General features: G+C 41.0%; 1 protein-coding gene across 2 annotated transcripts; it reads right to left on the reverse strand.

Annotated features, from left to right (window-relative positions):
- Window positions 1-1108: 1108 nt before the first annotated feature.
- On the reverse strand, window positions 1109-22701 carry LOC115114179 (zinc finger protein 644-like). Of its 2 annotated transcripts, XM_029642229.2 has the most exons (8): window positions 22346-22701; window positions 21687-21788; window positions 20783-20883; window positions 6815-9392; window positions 2973-3539; window positions 2685-2810; window positions 2370-2475; window positions 1109-2099 (listed from the first exon to the last, which is right to left on the reverse strand). In XM_029642229.2, exons 4-8 carry the CDS (start codon window positions 9375-9377, stop codon window positions 1904-1906), a joined length of 3558 nt encoding a protein of 1185 aa, XP_029498089.1. In that variant the 5' UTR covers window positions 9378-9392; window positions 20783-20883; window positions 21687-21788; window positions 22346-22701; the 3' UTR covers window positions 1109-1903. The 2 variants fall into 2 exon arrangements, with proteins under 2 accessions (XP_029498089.1, XP_064869377.1); XM_065013305.1 differs by lacking the exon at window positions 20783-20883.
- Between the last annotated feature and the right edge of the window lie 273 nt (window positions 22702-22974).

The raw sequence follows: 22974 nt of genomic DNA on the forward strand, positions 1-22974 counted from the left end.
TGGGAGGCAGGTTGGACTTACTGCCAAATTCTCTAAAACATCATTGGAGGTGGCTTATGGTAGAGAAATTAACATTCAATTGTCTGGCAACAGCTCTGGTGGACATTCCTGCAGTCAACATGCCAATTTCATTCTCCCTCAAAACTTGAGGCATCCATGGCATTGTGGTGTGTTAAACTGCAGTGGCCTTTAGGTGCACCTGTATAATGATGTTTAATCAGCTTCTTATCAACACCCATCAGGTGGGTTATCTTGACATAGGATAAAATGCTCACAAACAGGGATGTAAATACATTTTTGTGCATCATTTGAGAGAAAAAAGCATTTTGTGTGTATGGCAGTGGTGGAAAAGCCCAGTCAAAACTGTTCGCTGCTCTGGCCCCCCAATGGTGGAACAAACTCCCTCACGATGCCAGGACAGCGGAGTCAATCACCACCTTCCGGAGACACCTGAAACCCCACCTCTTTCAGGAATACCTAGGATAGGATAAAGTAATCCTTCTCACCCCCCTTAAAAGATTTAGATGCACTATTGTAAAGTGGCTGTTCCACTGGATGTCTTAAGGTGAACGCACCAATTTGTAAGTCGCTCTGGATAAGAGCGTCTGCTAAATGACTTAAATGTAAATGTAAATGGAAAAAGTACCCAATTGTCATACTTCAGTTAAAGTAAAGACACGTCAATAGAAAAATTACTCAAGTAAAAGTCAACCAGTAAAATACAACCAAAGTATTGGGTTTTAAATATACTTACAGTAAGTATCAAAAGTAAATGTAATTGCTCAAATATACTTAAGTACCAAAAGTAAAAGTATAAATCATTTCACATTCTTTACATTAAGCAAACCAGACGACACGGTTTTCTTGTTTCATTCATTTACGTATAGCCAGAGGCACACTCCCAATTTACAAACGAAGCATTTGTGTTTAGTGAGTCTGCTTAAGTAGTACTTTTTAAAGTAGTTTATACTTAAGCACTTTACACCACTGGTGTGTGGAACATTTCTGGGATCTTTTATTCAGCTCATGAAACATGGGACCAACACACGTTTATATTTTTGTTCAGTACAACAGTTGGCAACTGCTAAAGAAAACACCAACAGGTCAATCCAGATGACAAAACCATAGTTTTATTTAGAACATCAAAAAATTGTTTCAGCATAATATCGGTATGATATACATTTAAACAAATTTCAAAACATTAAATACAGGTGAGTTATTCATGAAAGGCAGCAACAATGTGACTGCATTTTCGAGAACACAAACTGTGACTGATAAACCCTATGCAGATAACTGCTGTTTGACTATCACCCCCCCCCCCAAAAAAAAATCCATCCTTGTTTTGAACCTTATGTTCTGTGATTAACTCACACGCCATACTTACCGATATTGATAGGAAATCTGCCTGAGGATTAGTTGATGACTATCCATTTTTTTTTACCCAGAACCCCCTCCACGCATAAACAAATGGTAGCAATATGATTTGAATACAGAAGAGGATTGTATTTGTCCCATTTTCGTGTGTAGCATAAATGTCAATATATTATTATACAGAGAAAGGGTGCTCCCAAACTGGACCAAATGGAAAGAGAATTCAGTAATCTGAGGTAAGAGTTGTCTCTATTGGAAATGGCTTCCACACTACATTACTGCATAAACAAAGAAAACAGTCAGCCCACATGGAATCATATTCCTAACATGGGACATTTAAAATGCTGATAAAATGTAACAATATACCAAAAAATAAAAATGTGTTTTAAGAGATTAGTTAGTCAAACTCCTGAAATTGTGTGTTGTAATAGTGGCAATTTTTTTCTTCAATTGTATAAAACTGAAGGAACATCCAATGTTCAAACACATACACTCAGCTGAACCAAAATATATACTTTTTAAAAACCTTGGCTTAGGAGGCAGTGTGAGTTGCCAGTGACGGGGTCTGTCTGTCAGAGGTGGGGTAGGACGGGTCCCTGGGCAGTGAGGTGACCTCCCTCATGCCTGCTCCTGTGTGGGGGACACTGGCGTTCATAATGTGCCTTTGTAGATGCTTTATCCAGTCCTCCTGGACCGACAAGGGGCCCTGGAAGACCAGGTCACAGAATCTGCAGAGGATCCAAACATAGTAAGACCCCCCCATTCAGAAGTGGGCCTCAAAGACAGTAGAAGCTTCAACCAACTCTTTGAAAGCATATATCTTTGGTCAGCTTAACATTCCTTTTAAAGCATCACAACAAATAATGCATTGAATAGAGCTTCGCCCCAACTTAAAATCTGAGTAGTAAAAATGTAAATGAATAATACAATAATTTCCACCAATGGCATAGACAGTATGCGGTCAAACTTTGTGGCATATAAGATGAGGTACAGAGTACCTGCAGGTTAGCCTATACATCTCCTCTGGTGCGTGCGGCATAGTGGGGGACATCTTCTTCTTGGAACCAGGCCTTGATCTCTGCCTCCTTTGTTTACAGTCATACGCTGAAACATTAAGAACAGGGCAAGAGCAATATGCTCAGGTAAGTTCAGTCTTGACTGGTGACCATGTGTGAACTTACGCAGGGAGTCTGTGTGAGGCAGTGACATTAAGGAAATCATTGTGCTCACTGTACAGTAGTAAGGCTGTAAGAAATGTGCAGTAGTGATGTTACTTTGTGAACATGTGCCGCTGATGATGCGAAGGCACTTACTTGTTCCCTCCAGCAAGGCAGTGCTCTTTCGTTTTGCGTATGCCCGCAAGTGATTGGACAGACTAACACCGCTATGGAAGGTTGCCTTGCAATGGACACACACCTTCCTGTTGAATTCACCTTTCTCTGTGAAACAATATTGAATGAAAATCGGTCACATTTTTGACCACATCGGGAATGGTTTTGCACGCAAACGTAATCCATTTGGCATTCACATCTTTCATGCTAACATTTTGCCTTTGGTTAACAGCCCTTTATCCCAAACTTTACATTTAGCCTTGGTCTCACCCGATGTAGAGTTTGAGAGTGTTGAGTTGACTTGTGCTCCTCTACCGTACTCGCTGGTGGAGGAAACTGCCAGGGCACTTCTTGCCGTTTGAGATGAAGTCCTCAACTTTGAGTCCTCCTGACACTTCCTCTTCTTCAGAATTCCTATCAAGGCACTCGAGAGTGAACCCTTTACCTCCAACTTAGTCTCTGCCTGTTTATCCAAGTTTTCCCCTGATAGAGTATACATGGGCACAAGTGGTTTGGCATTGTTGTAGAGGTTCTGAATGGGATTCCGTTTAGAGGGTGTCAGGTGATTAGAGGTGACCTGCTTTGAGGGGATTCTGGAATGGGAGGGGATCCGTTTCTTGCCCAGAATCTGCAGAGCTCTCTGGAACTCTCTCTTGTCACGCATCAGCTCCCGGAGCAACAACATTGGGGACTTGGACTTCGTGGCAATGGATTTTCTGAGCCGTTTCAGATGGCCCCGAACATGGTTAGATAGCCCAGTCTTATTATCAAAAGAGTCCCCACATAGTGGACAGGAGTGCCCTCGGACAGGAGCGCCCTCAGACCCAAACTTGGGTGCTGAAAACATAGCAACACAACAGAAATAATTGGTCAAAACATTCTTTGTATGCCAAGGAAATTAGTTCCCATCCCAATTCAAAATTAAAGAAAAAAATTACGAATGATTGAGTAATGTTTTCCACAAGTCCATAGAGTAGCTAGCCAAATGTGATAAGTAACCAGCCAGGTTCCCTGTGCCGGAGGGCGAGGAGTTTTTGCCGAAGGAGCTCTATTTTGGTGGCCTCTGGTACATTCTAATGTCTTGATTCCATCCGAAATACACAGCAAAATTAATTTATTTGTTCAGTGTAGTGTAGGGTGTCCAATCAAAAACGCATCTTTTGAACAATGGTTCAAATAACATGTTAATTGTGTAGATAATCCTCTAAGAAAACAAATGGTCCAAACCTCATGTCTCTTATCATAATCCATTAAAAACTTATTGGGTCAAGGGTCAAAATTAGGGTGCTTAAATCAATGGAAAACAGAGTAAAAAAGTGGTCATATATCAGGAAAATAGCAAGGCATCAGCTAGGCTGGATGCTGTGTGAGAATTAAGGCTTCAGACAGGTTCACCGTTGAACTCGTCATCTTCTCAAATCCGGAGGACATAAAACAATATATAAAAAGGTAAGCTAGATGATGATTTTGAAACAAGACGTAGTATTTTCATATTTTAGTATACACTGTTCATATTAATGCAATGTTCCTGTTATTTTTCAAAGACATCTCACAAAAACAAGTGTATCTCTGTGAAATGTTAACAACGGGTGTACCCCACGCTTTTTATTTTCAATGCCTTTTACATTTAATTCAGCTTGTGTCATGCTAAATTTGCTATTTGCGACCCGTGGAAACAACTTGGAAGACACAACCACAAAATGTAAAATCCTCAAAAAATCTCTTTAAATGAACTTATTTACAGTTTTACTGCAATATATGCATTGCCGCAATGTTTGTTCTTCAAATTATGTATTTTATTAAAAATGAAAAATGAAGAAAATAGCCCACATTATCTTGAAAAATGTATTAAAGGTTCAAATGAACTAATAAAAGGGTTAAGTATCAGTCTTACGTATTATATCTTTCTGATTTAACATAGCCTAACTGTATTTAAAATTATTATTAGGTAGGGCCCTATAAAACCTGTTTTATTTTTTGTCCGATTCCATTTCTTGTTTTTACAGGTTTCTGTTTTCCCATTTTTTCAGGTTTTCGCTCTCAAAATCACACTTTACTAGAAAAACAACAAAATTGGAGTCCACTTTCGAGGGCTGCGAAAAATAGTAGAAATGTATTTTTTGGGTGTAGTTACCCTTTAATTCAAGCCTGCAATTAACAAGAGACTGTTTTTAAGCTGTGTTTTTATAGTGCACATGTGATGGTAGAGGTTGAAAAACAAATAGCCACTAGATTGATGAAAATAATCTTGATATAAATCTGCCAGGTAAACATAGGCTACTTTGTAGTTAACATTTAATTGAGAAGGTTTTTGGGAAAGCCTATCAATCTACCAGAAGACTGTCTTCATTAGCATCATCGCTAATGGATATACAAAGTGTTAGACATGCGTACTGCGCACACACACAGGGGCATTCTCGTTACCACTTCAGAAAGTTGCAGGAAATACGAATCACTCATGCATTCTGTTCATGTCCTATGATAAACTTGGGCAAAATAATACATTTAGCGGTGTTGGGGAAGCTACTCTGAAAATAAACTCAGCAAAAAAATAAAAGTCCCTTTTTCAGGACCCTGTCTTTCAAAGATAATTCCTAAAAATCCAAATAACTTCAGATCTTCATTGTAAAGGGTTTAAACACTGTTTCCCATGCTTGTTCAATGAACCATAAATAATTAATGAACATGCACCTATAGAACAGTCCTTAAGACACTAACAGCTTACAGACGGTAGGCAATTAAGGTCACAGTTATGAAAACCTAGGACACTAGAGGCCTTTCTACTGACTCTGAAAAACACCAAAAGAAAGATGCCCAGGGTCCCTGCTCATCTGCATGAACGTGCCTTAGGCATGCTGCAAGGAGGCATGAGGACTGCAGATGTGGCCAGGGCAATAAATTGCAATGTCCCTACTGTGAGACGCCTAAGACAGCGCTACAAGGAGACAGGACTGACAGCTGATCGTCCTCAAAACCGTGTGTAACACCTGCACAGGATCGGTACATCCGAACATCACACCTGCGGGAGAGGTACAGGATGGCAACAACTGCCCGAGTTACTGGTGTAACGCACAATCCCTCCATCAGTGCTCAGACTGTCCGCAATAGGCTGAGAGAGGCTGGACTGAGGGCTTGTTGGCCTGTTTTAAGGCAGGTCCTCACCAGACATCACTGGCAACAACGTTGCCTATGGGCAAATCTGGTGCAGTCCATGAGGAGGAGATGCACTGCAGTACTTAATGCAGCTGGTGGCTGCACCAGATACTGACTGTTACTTTTCATTTTGACCCCCCTTTGTTCAGGGACACATTATTCCATTTCTGTTCGTCACATGTCTGTGGAACTTGTTCAGTTTATGTCTCAGTTGTTGAATCTGGTTATGTTTATACAAATATTTACACATGTTAAGTTTGCTTAAAATAAACACAGTTGACAGTGAGAACGTTTCTTTTTTTGCTGAGTTTATTTGTGTCCAGGTTAAACGTGGGACGTCTCTCATTAAACAGTCGGTTAAATTCATGGTTATTGCATCATTTTCAGATCTATTAGAAGTGATTAATAGAACAATGTAATTTTACTAATTGACTGGCCAGAGATCAGGGCATTCATCAGCAAAGACGCAGTGCAGTGCAAGCTGATAATATTTTGGACAACCAAATTGAAGTAAAATTTTATTGATGAAATCGAAGTGTGTCAGCTGTACGTTGATTTGCGATTCATAACTTACATTTTACCGGTACTACCAGTAGTAGTAGGCCAACCGATAACACCACGACAGAATGCGTTTGAAGTGACGATGCGCCACCAAGAACAGCTAGCATGTCCAGCAAAGTACATCGCCAGTGGCACGCACACACTTCGTGCAGATCAGCAGGTGGGGGCTTTTCGTGGCAGCCGAGACGAGACAATCGAAGGAGGATGCGGTGAGCAAAGTTACTGGGCTCGAATTTAGTCACGCTTGATCTATATAGATTGATGCTTCTAATTGTGCATGTTATAAAGCACTTTTTTTGATGATGATGATAGGTTATTCTCTATGGCTGGATTTATGGATTTTTTCCCCCCAATGCTACATTAATTTAGATCTAGAAAAAGATAATGGAAAATAGTACCTTTTTTCAGTCGTATTTCACCCATCTTTCGACGGATGCGAGGTTTCCTGTCTTGAGAAGCCACCTGTTCTCGTGATACCACATGGCGTGCATTGTAATTCAGTCCAACTCTATGCAGATGCCCTCTCACGTGATTGGATAATCCCACACCCGACTCGAACTCTGCAGGACAGTAAGGACAGGTCTTCCGCTCCCCACCCCCTTCCGGATCAGCATCTAAAAAGGGTTCACTTACTGGCACTGACTTGGGCGCAAGGTTCTCTCCAAAAACCTGTGTTTCTATGCACTCTTCCTTGACAACAGGCTTCTGCCGATAATTCCTGCCTTGACCTTTATCAGACAGGTCTTCAGAGGTTCCAAGGACTCCTTTCATAGACATTCCTCTGCTAAAGGAATTACCAATGTAAGTTCTCTCTTGCTTGATTTCACTTTTAGCGAGAATTTTATTGTTGGCATCTGTGCCATCACTATACTGGAAGACATCATTATTATCACCGTCTTCCATCACCTCCACCATATTTTGCATTTTCTGGCTTTGCAAATGTTTTGGTAAAATGAAGTAAGAGTCCTGGTCAACGGTATTGCGATAAGGGGTGGACATTTTTCTTTTGGAAGGTGATTTTTTCCTAACTGGCATTTCCACGACAAGTTTAGAGACATGCTTGCGGTTGAGGTCTGCACTATTACCTTCCCTTAAACTGGAATCACAGCCAGAATTTAAGATATTATTCTCCAACTTAGATGCCAATAAATGTTTGTGGCCATTTGAAGAAGAATTTGGATTTTCTGAAATTCCTGACAATGTTTGTCCAAAATCATGATCACCATTTGTGCCCTCGACAAAATAAAAACCTGTGGTGACATTACTTTTTTCATTCCTCTGCTTGTCACGTCTTTGTCGAGACAATAGATTATTTATTGACTTGTCAAGTTTTGACTCTGTGGTTTGAGACTTGAAGCCTCTTTGCGCTCTGTGAACTACATTATCATTTTTGAAAAGATCAGAAATGTCATTTGAATCACAAGGCAAATCTGTTCTTTTTCTGAAAGCCAGTTTTTTCACAGATAATTTTGATGTCAGCTCTGAAGCAAATGAATTTACTACTGTGGGTTTCCTAATGGGGAAGTGCTTCTCAGAAGGTGATTGTGCATCCTCATGTCTTTCTCTACTCTGGAAAACGTCATGCTCCTCGTATGTCTGATTATGACGAATCTCAAGATGATTTTTGAAGATGTTTTTGCTTGATGTGCCATAAGAACAATGGTTACAGGAGTAGGAATGAGGTGTTTTATCATCTTCCTTTGACTTAAACACTCTGGGTTTATCTGGCTCGTCAAGGTTTTTCCAGAGACTGTGTTCTTTGTTCATGTGTCTCTCAAGTTCCAACACAGTCACAGCCATATAGTTACACTTCTTACAGTCGTAGTACCTCTTGTCCTTCTCATGAGTCTTGGCATGTTGAACAAATGTATTTGGACAATTTGTTCCAAAAGTGCACTGGGGACACTGTAGCCTTGCATCTGTGCCCTCATCCTTCAATTCATGCATGCCCTTGATCTCCTCCATGAGTCTCTCTCTTCTCTCCTGGTGAATGGTCATGTGACGAAGGAGAGAATTACGAAAGCGGAACGACTGTCCACACTCTCTGCATATAAAAGGCTTTGGAATGTTGATCAGACTGGGCGGATCTGTGTGAGTCCTCATGTGCCGGTGCAAATGGTTCTTCTCCTTGAAATTGATGTTGCACTTTGTGCAAGGAAAAAACAATGGCTCCTCCTCTGAACAAGAGTCAGTCAGCGGTTTCCCTTTCAGCGTTTTAAGCCTGTGAGCCACGCTTGTCTCATGTGGATTTCTTGCAGGCGCGTTGAAGATAAGTTGCTTGATGGCCTCTACAGTTCCATTGGGATACGGTGCTTTCTTCCTTGTCAGTGAATTAGGTTTGCAAGGTTCTCTCAAGGATTGGACCTTGTTGATGGGAACAGGGTCTTCTAGATCCTCATCAAATACGTCCTTTGTTGACTTGAGGCTCAAATCAGAGAACAGTTCCTCTGAGGGATCTACCATGACCACCATGTCCATTTTGCGTTTCCTCCTCCTTTGGCTGTTTGGGGGAGGATCTGCCGTTGGTGGCTCCTCCACAGGAGAATCATCGTGGTCGTCCCACAGAAACTGCATGAATTCTCTCTGAGGGTCCCAGCACAGGGGATCCTCATAATTATCCATTGAGTTCTCTGAAGATTCTACATCGAAACCCCATATCCCTGTAGTGTCAATGTCCTGCACAGTCTTCAACTGAGTAATACTCTTTTCCTCCTCCTTTTCTGTTGACAAGCTGTTGAGTTCATCGGATTCGAAGGCCTGGTGTGAAGAAGGTCCATTCACAGACAACACATGTGTGTTTGAGAGAACATCAAGGACACTATTTTCTCTCAGAGGAGAAGTCGGAGGTCTGTCCAACGTTTCTATAAACAAGGGCGTCTGATTTCTCATTAGATCTTGAAAGAGATCTAAAGGGTCAATCACATCTTTCTCTTCTTCATCAATACCGGTCAGATCAGACATTTCTGCAGCTGAACTCTAGGAAAGAAAAAAAAGAAAAAACAGAACAGAAAGTTGTTTACTTTGCCCATCAATTATCTAGCTGGCTACACTTGCCAAATATGGTACCTCTCCTTTAAGAACTCTCTACCACCACCAGTGGTGCCTGCTATTGGTGCACAGCAACAACAAAAAAACATTACTTCTGAGAGCTGCTGCAAAATATGATCAATTGTATTTATGTACAGTACCAGTCAACATTTTGGACACACCAACTCATTCAAGGGATGTTCTTTATTTGTACTATTTTCTACATTGTAGAATGATAGTGAAGACATCAAAACTATGAAATAACACATATGGAATCATGTAGTAACAAAAAACAGTATTAAACAATCAAAATATATTTGCGATTCTTCAAAGTAGCCACCCTTTGCCTTGATGACAGCGTTGCACACTCTGCATTCTCTCAACCAGCTTCTTCCCTATATACATCACTGGCTACTTTAATAATGGAACACTATTCACTTTAATAGTGTTTACATATGTGCTTTACTCATCTCCTATGTATATGCTATATTCTATTCTACTGTATGTTAGTCAATGCCACTCGACATTGCTCATCCTAATATTTATATATTCCTTAATTCCATTGTTTTACTTTTAGGTTTGTGTATATTGTTGTGAATTGTTAGATATTACTGCACTTTTTGAGATAGAAACACAAGCATTTCGGTTCACCTACAATAACATCTACTAAACGTGTACGTGACCAATACAATTTGATGAGGAAGTCACCTGGAATGCATTTCAATTAACAGGTGTGCCTTGTTAAAAGTTTATTTGTGGAATTTCTTTCCTTCTTAATGCGTTTGAACCAATCAGTTGTGTTGTGACAAGGTAGGGGTGGTATTCAAAAGATAGCCCTATTTTGTAAAAGACCAAGTCCATATTATGGCAAGAACAGCTCAAATAAGCAAAGAGAAATTACAGTCCGTCATTACTTTAAGACATGGTCAGTCAATCTGACAAATTTTGCAAAAACCAACAAGTGCTATGATGAAACTGGCTCTCATGAGGACCACCACAGGAAAGGGAGACCCAGAGATCACTCTGCTGCAGAGGATAAGTTCATTAGAGTTAACTGCACCTCACAGGCTGACCACACCGCCCGCGTCGCGTGTGTGCGAGTGTTGCAAAATACATTTAGAAATCTGTTATTCAATTATTGCACCCACACTGCTCGCGAGCGTCTGCGTTGCCAAGGGCTAAAATAGAAATCAGTTCTATTTCTGACGCAGATCGCAAGTCCTGCCTCTCCCATCTCCTCATTGGTTTATAGAAGCAGGTACCCACGTGCCATCTCCTCATTGGTTATACCCACATGGGTGACTGAAAGATGAACGAGGTCGGTGGCGGTAACGCACCTAATTTATGAAAGTTGCCAATCGCAATAAAGTCAAGAGAAGAAAAAGCTTGGAAGGAAGAGAGATGACTAGAGATGATTCGGTTGACTGTTTTGTGTGTGGATTAATTGGCGGAGTAAAGGACCTTGTGCATTTCAGGTACAATAACTCAATGTTTATATCACAGGACAAATTAGCTAGCAATAGCAAGCTAGCTAAATAGGACAAATTAACTAGCAAGTGCAAGCTAACAGGCTAAATTGCCATTAATGTTTAATGCATTTCAACCTGTCCCCAAATTAATATAATTGGTTCAGAGTTTGTTTTTATATTTTAACCTGTGTGTCGTGATCGGTGTGGGGGGGGACAAAATTAATTTATGCACGATGGCGCACACGCGCAGCTGGTTTGGGTTCCGTGTCAGATTGCAGCCCCAATAAATGCGTCGGAGTTCAAATAAGACACATCTCAACATCAACTGTTCAGAGGAGACTGTGAATCAGGCCTTCATCAAATCAGTCACATGCGCTGAAAACAACAGGTGTAGACATTACAGTGAACTGCTTACTTAAAACTTCTTTGGGATAGGGGGCAGGATTTTCACTTTTAGATGAATAGCGTTCCCAGAGTAAACTGCCTCCTACTCAGTCCCAGATGCTAATATATGCATATTATTATTAGTATTGGATAGAAAACTCTGAAGTTTCTAAAACTGTTTGAATGATGTGTGAGTATAACAGAACTCATATGGCAGGCAAACACCTGAGAAAAAATCCAAACAGGAAGTGGGGAAACCTGAGGTTTGTAGTTTTTGAACTCCCCCCTATCAAATACACAGTGGGATATGGGTTATTTTGGCTTCCACTAGATGTCAACCGTCTTTAGAACTTTGTTTCAGGCTGCTCCTGTGAAGGGGGGCCGGATGGGAGCTGTTTGACTAAGGGGCCTGCCTGCAGCCGCGTTCTCAGTCACGCGCTTTCACATGAGGCATCTCTCGTTCCATTGCTTTTCTACAGACAACGGATTTCTCCGGTTGGAACATTATTGGACATTCATGATAAAACATCCTAAAGATTGATTCTATACTTAGTTTGTCAAGTTTCTTCGACCTGTAATATAACTTTTTGAACTTTTCGTCCGACTGGACCTGAACGTGATTTTGGATTTGTTTACCAAACGCCCTAACAAAAGAAGCTATTGGACATAAATGGACATAAATGATGGACATTATCAAACAAAACAAGCATTTGGAACTGCGATTCCTGGGAGTGCATTAATAATGCTATTTATGAATAATGTTGACTACCCAACATGGCGGATATTTCTCTGGCTGGTTTAGGCTCTGAGCACCGTTCTCAGATTATGCTTTTTCCGTAAAGTTTTTTTGAAATCTGACACAGTTTAGGGCTTACTTTTTCGAACATTCTGTTAAAAATCGCGCAACATTTCAGCGCCCTGCTACTCATGCCAGGAATATAGTATATGCATATGATTAGTATGTGTGGATAGAAAACACTCAGACGTTTATAAAACTGGTTAAATCACGGCTGTGACTATAACAGAACGTGCGTTTCATCGAAAAGTGCAGGAAAATCTGATCACTGAAAATGGAAAAATATATCCATGCGCGACTTGAACCCATTGATAAAGGTGAACCAAATTTAATGGGGCTGAGGTTGCAATACCTACAGCTTCCACACGATGTCAACAGTCTTGTCATTTGTCTACTTTTTGTTTCTTGGGTCAAAAAGACGCAAGGCATTGCCTTTCTTCCGGTCTCCGACCGGATATTTTGGTTGAGATTTACCCGGACATTATTTCCAGACGTAGAGCTATAGAATTTACATCGCCTTGTGATCAATTTGATCGCTTATTAACGTTTACTAATACCTAAAGTTGCATTACAAAAGTATTTCGAAGTGTTTTGTGAAAGTTTATCGTCGACTTTTTTCATTTAAAAAAATGACGTCGCGTTATAAAACTATGTTTTTTTCCTTGATTACAGTCTTCATAGATTGATATCTAGGCTATATATGGACCGATTTAAACGGAAAAAAAGACCCAATAGTGATGTTTATGGGACATCTAGGAGTGCCAACAAAGAAGATGGTCAAAGGTAATGAATGTTTTATATTTTATTGGTGCGTTTAGTGTAGCGCCGACTATGCTAATTATTTTGTTTACGTCCCCCTGCGGGTCTTTTGGGGTGTTACATGCTATCAGATAATAGCTTCTCATGCTTTCGCCGAAAAGCATTTTAAAAATCTGACTTGTTGCCTGGATTCACAACGAGTGTAGCTTTAATTCACTACCCTGCATGTGTATTTTAATGAACGTTTGAGTTTTAACTAGTACTATTAGCATTTAGCGTAGCGCATTTGCATTTCCAGATGTCTAGATGGGACGCCTGCGTGTCAGGTAGGAGCAAGAGGTTAAAGAGAAGTTTATCTAAAGTTCCATGCATAACACTTGAATTTATCAACATTTATAATGAGTATCTCTGTGAATTCATGTGGCTCTCTGCAATATCACTGCATGTTTTGGAACTACTGAACGTAACACGCCAATGTAAAATAAGATTTTTGGATATAAATATGAACTTAACCGAACATACATGTATTGTGTAACATGAAGTCGTATGAGTGTCATCTGATGAAGATCAAAGGTTAGTGATGAATTCTCTCTCTATTTGTGCTTTTTGTGACTCCTCTTTGGCTGGAAATATGGCTGGGTTTTTCTGTGAGTTGGTGGTCACCTAACAATCATTTGTGGAGCTTTCGCTGTAAAGCATTTTTTAAATCTGTGGCTAGATTAATGAGAATTGTATCTTTAAAATGGTGCCTAATGCTTGTATGTTTGAGAAATTTGATTGATGAGATTTCTGTTGATTTGTATTTGGCGCCCTGCAATTTCATTGGCTGTTGGCGAGGGGTTCCGCTAGCGGAACAGGGTTCTAGACAGGTCAACTGCATTGTTGGTTAACGGCTTGTAAAAAAAATACCCCAAAAAGATAAGAAATAAAACAAATAATTAAAGAGCAGCAGTAAAATAACAAGTGAGGCTATATACAGGGGGTACCGGTACAAAGTCAATTAGCGGGGGCAGCGGTTAGTAGAGGTAATTGAGGTAATATGTACATGTAGGTAGGGTTAAAGTGACTATAAATAGATAATAAACTGTGGCAGCAGAGTAAAATAGGAGGGGGGGCAACGCAAATAGTCTGGGTAGCCATTTGATTAGATGTTCAAGAGTCTTATGGCTTGGGGCTAGAAGCTGTTTAAAAGCCTTTTAGACCTAGACTTGGCATGGTCGAATTGCTGCAAAGAAGCCACTACTAAAGGACACCGTGAGGCATGAGGTGGTGGTGTGATGGTGCTTTGCTTGTGTCACTGTCTGTGATTTATTTAGAATTCATGGCACACTTAACCAGCATGGCTACCACATCATTCTACAGCAATAAGCCATCCCAACTGGTTTGCACAATCATTTATTTTTCAACAGGAAAATGACCCAATACACACCTCCAGGCAGTGTAAGGGCTATTTGACCAAGAAGGAAAATGATGGAGTGCTGCATCAAATGACCTGGCCTCCACAATCACCCGGCCTCAACCCAATTGAGATGGTTTGGGATGAATTGGACCGCAGAGTGAAGGGAAAGCAGCCAACAAGTGCTCAGCATACAGTGGGGCAAAAAAGTATTTAGTCAGCCACCAATTGTGAAAGTTCTCCCACTTAAAAAGATGAGAGAGGCCTGTAATTTTCATCATAGGTACACTTCAACTATGACAGATAAAATGAGGGAAAAAACCCCAGAAAATCACATTGTAGGATTTTTAATGAATTAATTTGCAAATTATGGTGGAAAATAAGTATTTGGTCAATAACAAACGTTTCTCAATACTTTGTTATATACCCTTTGTTGGCAATGACAGAGGTCATATGTTTTCTGTATGTTTTCTGTAAGTCTTCACAAGGTTTTCACACACCGTTGCTGGTATTTTGGCCCATTCCTTCATGCAGATCTCCTCTAGAGCAGTGATGTTTTGGGGCTGTTGCTGGGCAACACAGACTTTCAACTCCCTCCAAAGATTTTCTATAGGGTTGAGATCTGGAGACTGGCTAGGCCACTCCAGGACTTTGAAATGCTTCTTACGAAGCCACTCCTTCGTTGCCCGGGCGGTGTGTTTGGGATCATTGTCATGCTGAAAGACCCAGCCACGTCTCATCTTCAATGCCCTTGCTGATGGAAGGAGGTTTTCACTCAAAATCTCACAATACATGGCCCCATTCATTCTTTCCTTTACACGGATCAGTCGTCCTGGTCCCTTTACAGAAAAACAGCCCCAAAGCATGATGTTTCTTGAATGCAACTCAGCATTCTTTGTCCTCCAAACACGACGAGTTGAGTTTAAACCAAAAAGTTATATTTTGGTTTCATCTGACCATATGACATTCTCCCAATCTTCTTCTGGATCATCCAAATGCTCTCTAGCAAACTTCAGACGGGCCTGAACATGTACTGGCTTAAGCAGGGGGACACGTCTGGCACTGCAGGATTTGAGTCCCTGGCGGCGTAGTGTGTTACTGATGGTAGGCTTTGTTACTGGTCCCAGCTCTCTGCAGGTCATTTACTAGGTCCCCTCCGTGTGGTTCTGGGATTTTTGCTCACCGTTCTTGTGATCATTCTTGTGATCATTTTGACCCCACGGGGTGAGATCTTGCGTGGAGCCCCAGATCGAGGGAGATTATTAGTGGTCTTGTATGTCTTCCATTTCCTAATAATTGCTCCCACAGTTGATTTCTTCAAACCAAGTTGCTTACCTATTGCAGATTCAGTCTTCCCAGCCTGATGCATGTCTACAATTTTGTTTCTGGTGTCCTTTGACAGCTCTTTGGTCTTGGCCATAGTGGAGTTTGGAGTGTGACTGTTTGAGGTTGTTGACAGGTGTCTTTTATACTGATAACAAGTTTAAACAGGTGCCATTAATACAGGTAACAAGTGGAGGACAGAGGAGCCTCTTAAAGAAGAAGTTACAGGTCTGTGAGAGCCAGAAATCTTGCTTGTTTGTAGGTGACCAAATACTTATTTTCCACCATAATTTGCATTTTGTCTGTCATTGTGAAGTGTACCTATGATGAAAATTGAGTGGGAGAACTTGCACAATTGGTGGCTGACTAAATACTTTTTTGCCCCACTGTATGTGGGAACTCCTTCAAGACTGTTGGAAAAGCATTCCTCATGAAGCTGGTTGAGAGATCAGCTTCATTGAGAAAGTGTGCAAAGCTATCATCAAGACAAAGGGTGGCAACTTTAAAGAATCTAAAATATATTTTGATTTGTTTAACACTTTTTTGGTTACTACATGACTTCATGTGTTATTTCATAGTTGAGGTTATTAGTTATTTCATTATTCTTAGAACATTTTAGAAAATTGTAATAACGAAAAACCCTTGAATTAGGTGTCCCCAAACGTTTGACTTTTGACAGAAGTATAAAATGTAACAAGTGTTGGTCCCGTGTTTAATGAGCTGAAATAAAATATCCCAGAAATGTTCCATATACAAACAGCTTATTTCTCTAAAATGTTTACATCCCTGTTAGTGAGAAATTTTCCTTTGCCAAAATAATCCATCCACCTGACAAGTGTGGCATATCAAGAAAATTATTAAACAGCATTTAATTTTTTTTTTGTTAACCTTTATTTAACTAGGCAAGTCAGTTAAGAACAGATTCTTATTTTCAATGACGGCCTAGGAACAGTGGGTTAACTGCCTGTTCAGGGGCAGAACGACAGATTTGTACCTTGTCAGCTCGGGGATATGAACTTGCAACATTTCGGTTGCACAAGGTGCACCATTACATAGGTGCACCTTGTGCGAGGGACAATAAAAGGCCACAAAACACAATGCCACGTATGTCTCAAGCTTTAAAGGAGTGTGTAATTGGCATGTAGATTGCAGGAATGTCCACCAGAGCTGTTGCCAGAGAATTGAATGTTAATTTCTCTACCATAAGCTACCTCCAATGTTGTGTTAGAAAATTTGGCAGTACGTCCAACCGGCCTCGCAACCGCAGACCAAGTGTATGGCGTCAGGTAGGCGAGCTGTTTGCTGATGTCAGAGTGCCCCATGGTGGCAGTGGAGTTATGGTATGGGCAGGCATAAGCTAATGACAACACAATTGCATTTTATCTATGGCAATTTAAATGCACATATGCCGTGACAAAATCACGAGGCCCATTGTCGTGCCATTCATCCGCCTCATGTTTCAGCATGGCCCCATGTCTCAAGGATCTGTACACAATTCCTAGAAGCTGAAAATGTCCCAGTTCTTCCATGGCCTGTATACTCACCAGACATGTCACCCATTGAGCAAATTTGGGATGCTCTGGATCAACGTGTACAACAGCGTGTTCCAGTTCCTGCCAATATCCAGCAACTTCAAACAGCCATTGAAGAGGAGTGGGACAATATTCCACAGGCCACAATCAACAGCCTGATCAACTCTGTGAAGGAGATGGGTCGTCCTGCATGAGGTAAATGGTGGTCAACCCAGATACAGACTGGTTTTCTGATCCACGCATCTACCTTTTAAAAAAAAAAGGTATCTTTGACCAACAGATCCATATCTGTATTCCCAGTCATGTGAAATCCATAGATTAGGGCCTAATACATTTATTTCAATTGGCTGACTTCCTTATATGTTGCATGTTGAGTGTATATTTTTGTAGGTAAGGCTCACTTTTGCATTTGTAAACACTTTCACAATGGAGAAGAAATATACTGTTATTTAGCCTAGCTGGGGCGGCTAGTAACCGAAAGGTTGCAAGTTCGAATCCCCGAGCTGACAAGGTACAAATCTGTCGTTCTGCCCCTGAACAGAACCCACTGTTCCTAGGCCGTCATTGAAAATAAGAATTTGTTCTTAACTGACTTGCCTAGTAAAATAAAAAAATATATAAAACAAATAGCTGGTTTACAGAAATGTTTGATATTTTGTTGGATTACATTTCATATATAGTGCCTTCTGAAAGTATTTTCAACATTTTGTTGTGTTACAGCGTGAATTAAAAACGTTTATTAAATGCACTTTGTCGCCACTGGCCTGTTAAAGTGGAATTATGTTTTTCTAAAATTATGTTTTTCTAAACTTTTACAAATGAATTAAATTTAAAATCTGAAATATCTTTAGTGACCAAGTATTCAACCCCCTTGTTATGGCAAGCATAAATAAATTCAGGAGTAAACAAATGCTTAACAACTCTCATAATACACTACATGACCAAATGTATGTGGACACCTGCTCATCACACATCTCATAACAAAATCAGGGGCATTAATATGGAGTTGGTCCCCCCTTTGCTGCTATAACAGCCTCCACTCTTCTGGGAAGATTTTCAACCAGATGTTGGAACTTTGCTGCAGGGACTTGATCCATTCAGCCACAAGAGCATTAGTGAGGTCGGGCATTGATGTTGGATGATTAAGCCTGGCTAGCAATCAGCGTTCCAATTCATCCCAAAGGTATTCGATGGGGATGAGGTCAGGGCTCTGTGCTGGCCAGTCAAGTTCTTCCATACCTATAGACAAACCATTTCTGTGTGGACCTCGCTTTCTGCACGGGGGCATTGTCATGCTGAAACAGGAAATGGCCTTCCCCAAACTGTTGCCATAAAGCTGGAAGCACAGAATCGTCTATAATGTCATTGTATGCTGTAGCGTTAAAATGTCCCTTTACTGGAGCTAAGGGGCCCAGCACGAACCAAGTTTTTCCACTGTTCCAGAGTCCAATGGTGGCAAGCTTTTGTTCGGCACGGTTACATCGCTAGGTTCTTCTTTTTGTCATGCTATGTCCTTGCATGGTGAGGATGTCGTCCCTGGTCCCGACGATTGTATACTGCAGGTTAGATTGAAAAATGCAGTAACTGGATGTTTTAGATAGCCTTCTCGCTCATCTACCTGCTGATAGGCGAGACGAGTTGGTCGGTCTGATTCTGAGTTTTCCAGTTTTGTTTTCTGATACGCTGACACGTACAAATTTGATAGAACACGATATTGGCATTGGGGATGCTGACCTCATCCGTCAGCGGTTCTATAGAGTTTCTTCAGAGAAACAGCATTGTCTAGATGCTGAGATCAGGTACATGCTGGAGAGTGATATTGCAGAGCCTTCTTTCTCCAGTTGGGCTTCTCCCTGTATCTTGGTCAGTAAACCGGATGGGACAAACAGATTTTGTACGGACTACAGTAAGGTAAAAAGTGTCACTAAGCCAAATTAATTTCCTCTTCCTCGGATGGAGGACTGCGTTGATCAGGTCGGAGTAGCAAAGTTTGTGAGCAGGTGCCACTGACGCGTAAGGCACACAAAATCTCTACCTTTATTACACCCTTCGGTCTCTACTCGTACTTGGTTATGAGTTTCGGCCTGCGGAACGCACCTGCCACTTTACAGCGCCTTATGAATAGGGTTGTCTCCGGTCTGGGGCACTGTTTATCTGGACAATGTATTGGTTTATGCAGATACTTTAAGAGCATCTGTCCCGTATTCAAGCTTTGTTCGACCGCCTGGCTGTGGGTCGCCTCACTATCAACTTGGCAAAGTGGGAGTTTGCTCAGGTGACAGTTACGTTCCTTGGTAAGGTGATTGAACAGGGTGAGGTGCGTCCTCTTCGTGCTAAAGTGGTAGCTATTGATGCTTTTCCACCGCCAACCTCTAAAGAACTGTTTCTTGGGAATGATTGGTTATTATCATAGTTTCAGTAGGAACTTTTCTACCATAGTCGCTCCCCTGACAGATTTGCTGAAAGCTAAGTGGGTTTAAGTATGGTCTCCTCTCTGTCGCAGGCTTTTGATGACGCAGAGAGGTTGCTTGCCCCAACTCCAGTGCTAGTTACTCCTCGCGTGGATTTCTCATTCCTCTGCAAATCACATGTCCTGCTGCAAGCAGATGTGTCCGGTGTTAAGAGGCCCGTTTGAAAATAAACTAAGTAGTTTAACTGTTATCAGTTGAACTACTCCATGGCGGAAAAAGAAGTGCTAGCACTCATATGGGCGCTACAACACTTTGAGGTGTACATCAGGTCGGGTGTTGTACCTAATGTGGTCTACGCCGACCATAACCCTCTCACCTTGAGGTCTATGATGTGTCCTAACCAGAGGTAATGAGATGGTGTTTGTTTTTACAGGAATTCCATCTCGATGTGTTGCACAACAGGGTGTCTGATAATGCCGTTGCTGACGCTCTCTCGTGCACCCGGTTCCTGAACGAGTCTGGTCCTATTGATCAGTGGACATGCATTTTCTTATGCGTGTGGTCCCAGAGTTGTGACGTCTGCGTGTCATTTACGTGACTAGCTACTGCATATTTTGTGTTGTCCTCGTTTCCCCTCCCCCTCTTTAAGGTTGCTGAGGTCTGGGGAGGACAAGGTTGGCTGTGGCAGATGGGTTAGGGTTAACTAGAGCAGTATTTTGTTGGTGTTATATATATATATATATATATTTGTTGTTGAATATTTACATTTCTAGTTTTTTGATTGGTGTGGTGTTCCAGTGTCCTTGGTGGTCCCCGGTTTTATGAGGAGTGACGAATTCTTTCTCTCTGCTCGTTTTTCTTAATAGGATGTCGGTGTGCGGAGCTGGGAGGGTCGTCAGCGAAATGGAACACCTCTGGGCTCGGGTGTGTCCCGGGGATAAATACACCCCCCCCCATACACCGAGGAGACTCTCTCCACGCAGACACGCTTATTTTTGGTTGCAGCATTTTAGGGCTTCTTCGTGTTAGTTTGTTTTGGCACCCCTCATTATCACCATCGTTGCGCGCATCTACTCACTTACACTACTGACTACACACACACACACACACACACACACCATTGTTACTTGTATATAGTTTTACCTCCGCGTTGTCTCCCTCTATGTTAAGGGTTATGAGCCGGTTGGTAACAGTAGTAATTAATAAATTTGCAAGATTTCTTTAAACTGACAATTGTGTGAACTGTCTTGTGCAAGTTTGACACAATACCTGTTTAGCAAAGGTTTCAGCGAGAAATTATTCAGCTAGGAGCTTGCAGGGATCTGTAGTCTTGCATGATGTCTTCTTTGATGCTAATGAGCAATTCGAATCTGAGAGTAAATAGACCCAAATATATTGATAAGTCACCTTGTCCATGAGAGATTTAGATGGTTATCAAAACATCACGCCAGTGTAAGCCTACACGAAACACAGACCTTATTTTAAGTGTTTCTAAAATCCCCCATGGGAAAAATGAACTGTGGAAAAACAATTTCCCTCTTTGCCCGCTAGGTTTTATGGGTATTATTACACCTGCACTGTGGGGCTCTATACACCCCTGGTAAGCATCCCATGAGGGTTTGAATCCCCACAACAATCTATACAGATACATTTTCAAAATAAAAAATAAAATTTTTCATGTACATAACAACAGCAAGGTGAGCGAAGAGTGGGCTAAATATGCCTATTTAAGGACACCTGTCAAGTAAGCCATAAATGCATGAATGTCAAAACATATATCTTATAATAAAATGCTAATCGATCACCCCTTACGCAAGACCGATGGGTAACGTTGTTGATGAGCAGTTGACAGTTATGCATTCTATAGTAAACTTTCTAGCTATGCGTTGCAGAACTGTAGCCCAGTTATGCCAAAGCAAAGCGCAACCTTTACACTCGAGCACCAAACATAGCGAACTAATCGTGGTCTTCCTCGAGCCCCATAAAGATCCAAATGTGCTTTACTTCTCTTTAAATCTTCCGGTTGTTGGACGCTTGTAATAGCCTCACGTTACCCAGTCCATAATGTCCATACCAAAACAAAAACCTCCACCAAAACCACACAAAAAACGCCGGACATGTTTGAGCAATACCGAGAGGTGACAACATTGTTAGAGAAGACTTGAAACGTTACCTTTGAACGGTGTAAATGCAAACGATATGCACTTTAATCGTTGCATTGAATTATTGCTCACTTTCGTCTTCCATCCATTTCACAGTCGCCATTTTCCTTGGTCTACGTAGGTTAAACCATTTTTTTGAGAGGGAATACAAGAACGACACAAATGCATTAATGAGTGCACTTTTTAATTGCACAACAATTTTCCAGTGTAGAACTAGGGATATAACATAACATTCACAATGTAAGTAATAATTTCATTATACTTCCGTGATCTTTCATAAACCTTTTGTCACCGTGATAAGCTTCCCCCGCAAGTGAAAGTGGTTTGTCCCAGATAGGCGGCATGAAAAATCCCGAGTTCATGATCATCTACCTAGTTTATTATAGGTAGAAGATTGGGTGGACGCTACTGATAGCCGGGTTGAAATGGTTATTTTATTAAAATCGAATACATTGACATGTTAGATGGTCATTTACATTCAATTTATATATATATATTTATTTGTTTCTGTCTGGATCACATTTGGGTTTGTGAACACCTTGCGGATACAGTTATAGCTACTCAACATTCATAGTAGCACAAGATGACTGGCAATCAAGACAAATTACACAGCCTCTTTATCCTCGCTGTGTAGTAACGTGTCAGCTAGGCCACGGTTGTGAGCTCTTACCTGTTAAACGTTGTAATATTTTTTTTCACTAATTCTACCCCCCCCCTCATCGTCTTATAGGATATTCAAATAACGCATAAAATCTTCATGTACCGTTGTATAGCCAACACTCAATGCATGTTGTTTTGAAACCTGCCAGTCGTTTTGGTGTTAAGAGGCAACCGCAACGCGCGGCACACCAATCGATCAGCAAGCCTATGGCTTAGATATTTAGCTAGTTGTCAAATACATACACGAACGGTCTATCGAGCAGCTTGATTCGAAATACATTTTTACAATACATTATTTTTGTGTTAAAACGAAAAAATGCTAATAATGTTTTGAGTTGCCGATCAATCTGAGCTGGCAAACCTATCTCCACAGATATAACAATAAGACAGATATTTCACCGGATGTATAAATGTGAAGCGTCCGCTTGGCGTTTCCAGTCTTTACCAAATATGGAGGTGAGAGGAAGCCCACTGCCCGTCAGTGGAGAAGATGGAGCGAGATGGATTTTGGCCGACATTCTGCACATTTTCTCATCGATTAAACATTTTATCTCAATACAGTTTTGTTCCCAAAACTAGAATATGTTATGAACAAGGTGGATTAAGTTTTTTAAAATCGCGCTGTTTATAAGGGGTGCA

This window comes from Oncorhynchus nerka, linkage group LG9b (genome assembly GCF_034236695.1).
Source record: "Oncorhynchus nerka isolate Pitt River linkage group LG9b, Oner_Uvic_2.0, whole genome shotgun sequence".
Lineage (NCBI taxonomy): Eukaryota > Metazoa > Chordata > Actinopteri > Salmoniformes > Salmonidae > Oncorhynchus > Oncorhynchus nerka.

Excerpts from the sequence above, each read along its gene's own strand:
- LOC115114179 (XM_065013305.1), bottom strand. The coding sequence starts at position 9,377 with ATGTCTGATCTGACCGGTATTGATGAAGAAGAGAAAGATGTGATTGAC. Across the intron at positions 3,540-6,814 it reads TGAAATACGACTGAAAAAAG|CACCCAAGTTTGGGTCTGAG; the intron begins GTACTATTTTCC and ends CTATGTTTTCAG. Across the intron at positions 2,100-2,369 it reads ATGTATAGGCTAACCTGCAG|ATTCTGTGACCTGGTCTTCC; the intron begins GTACTCTGTACC and ends GATCCTCTGCAG.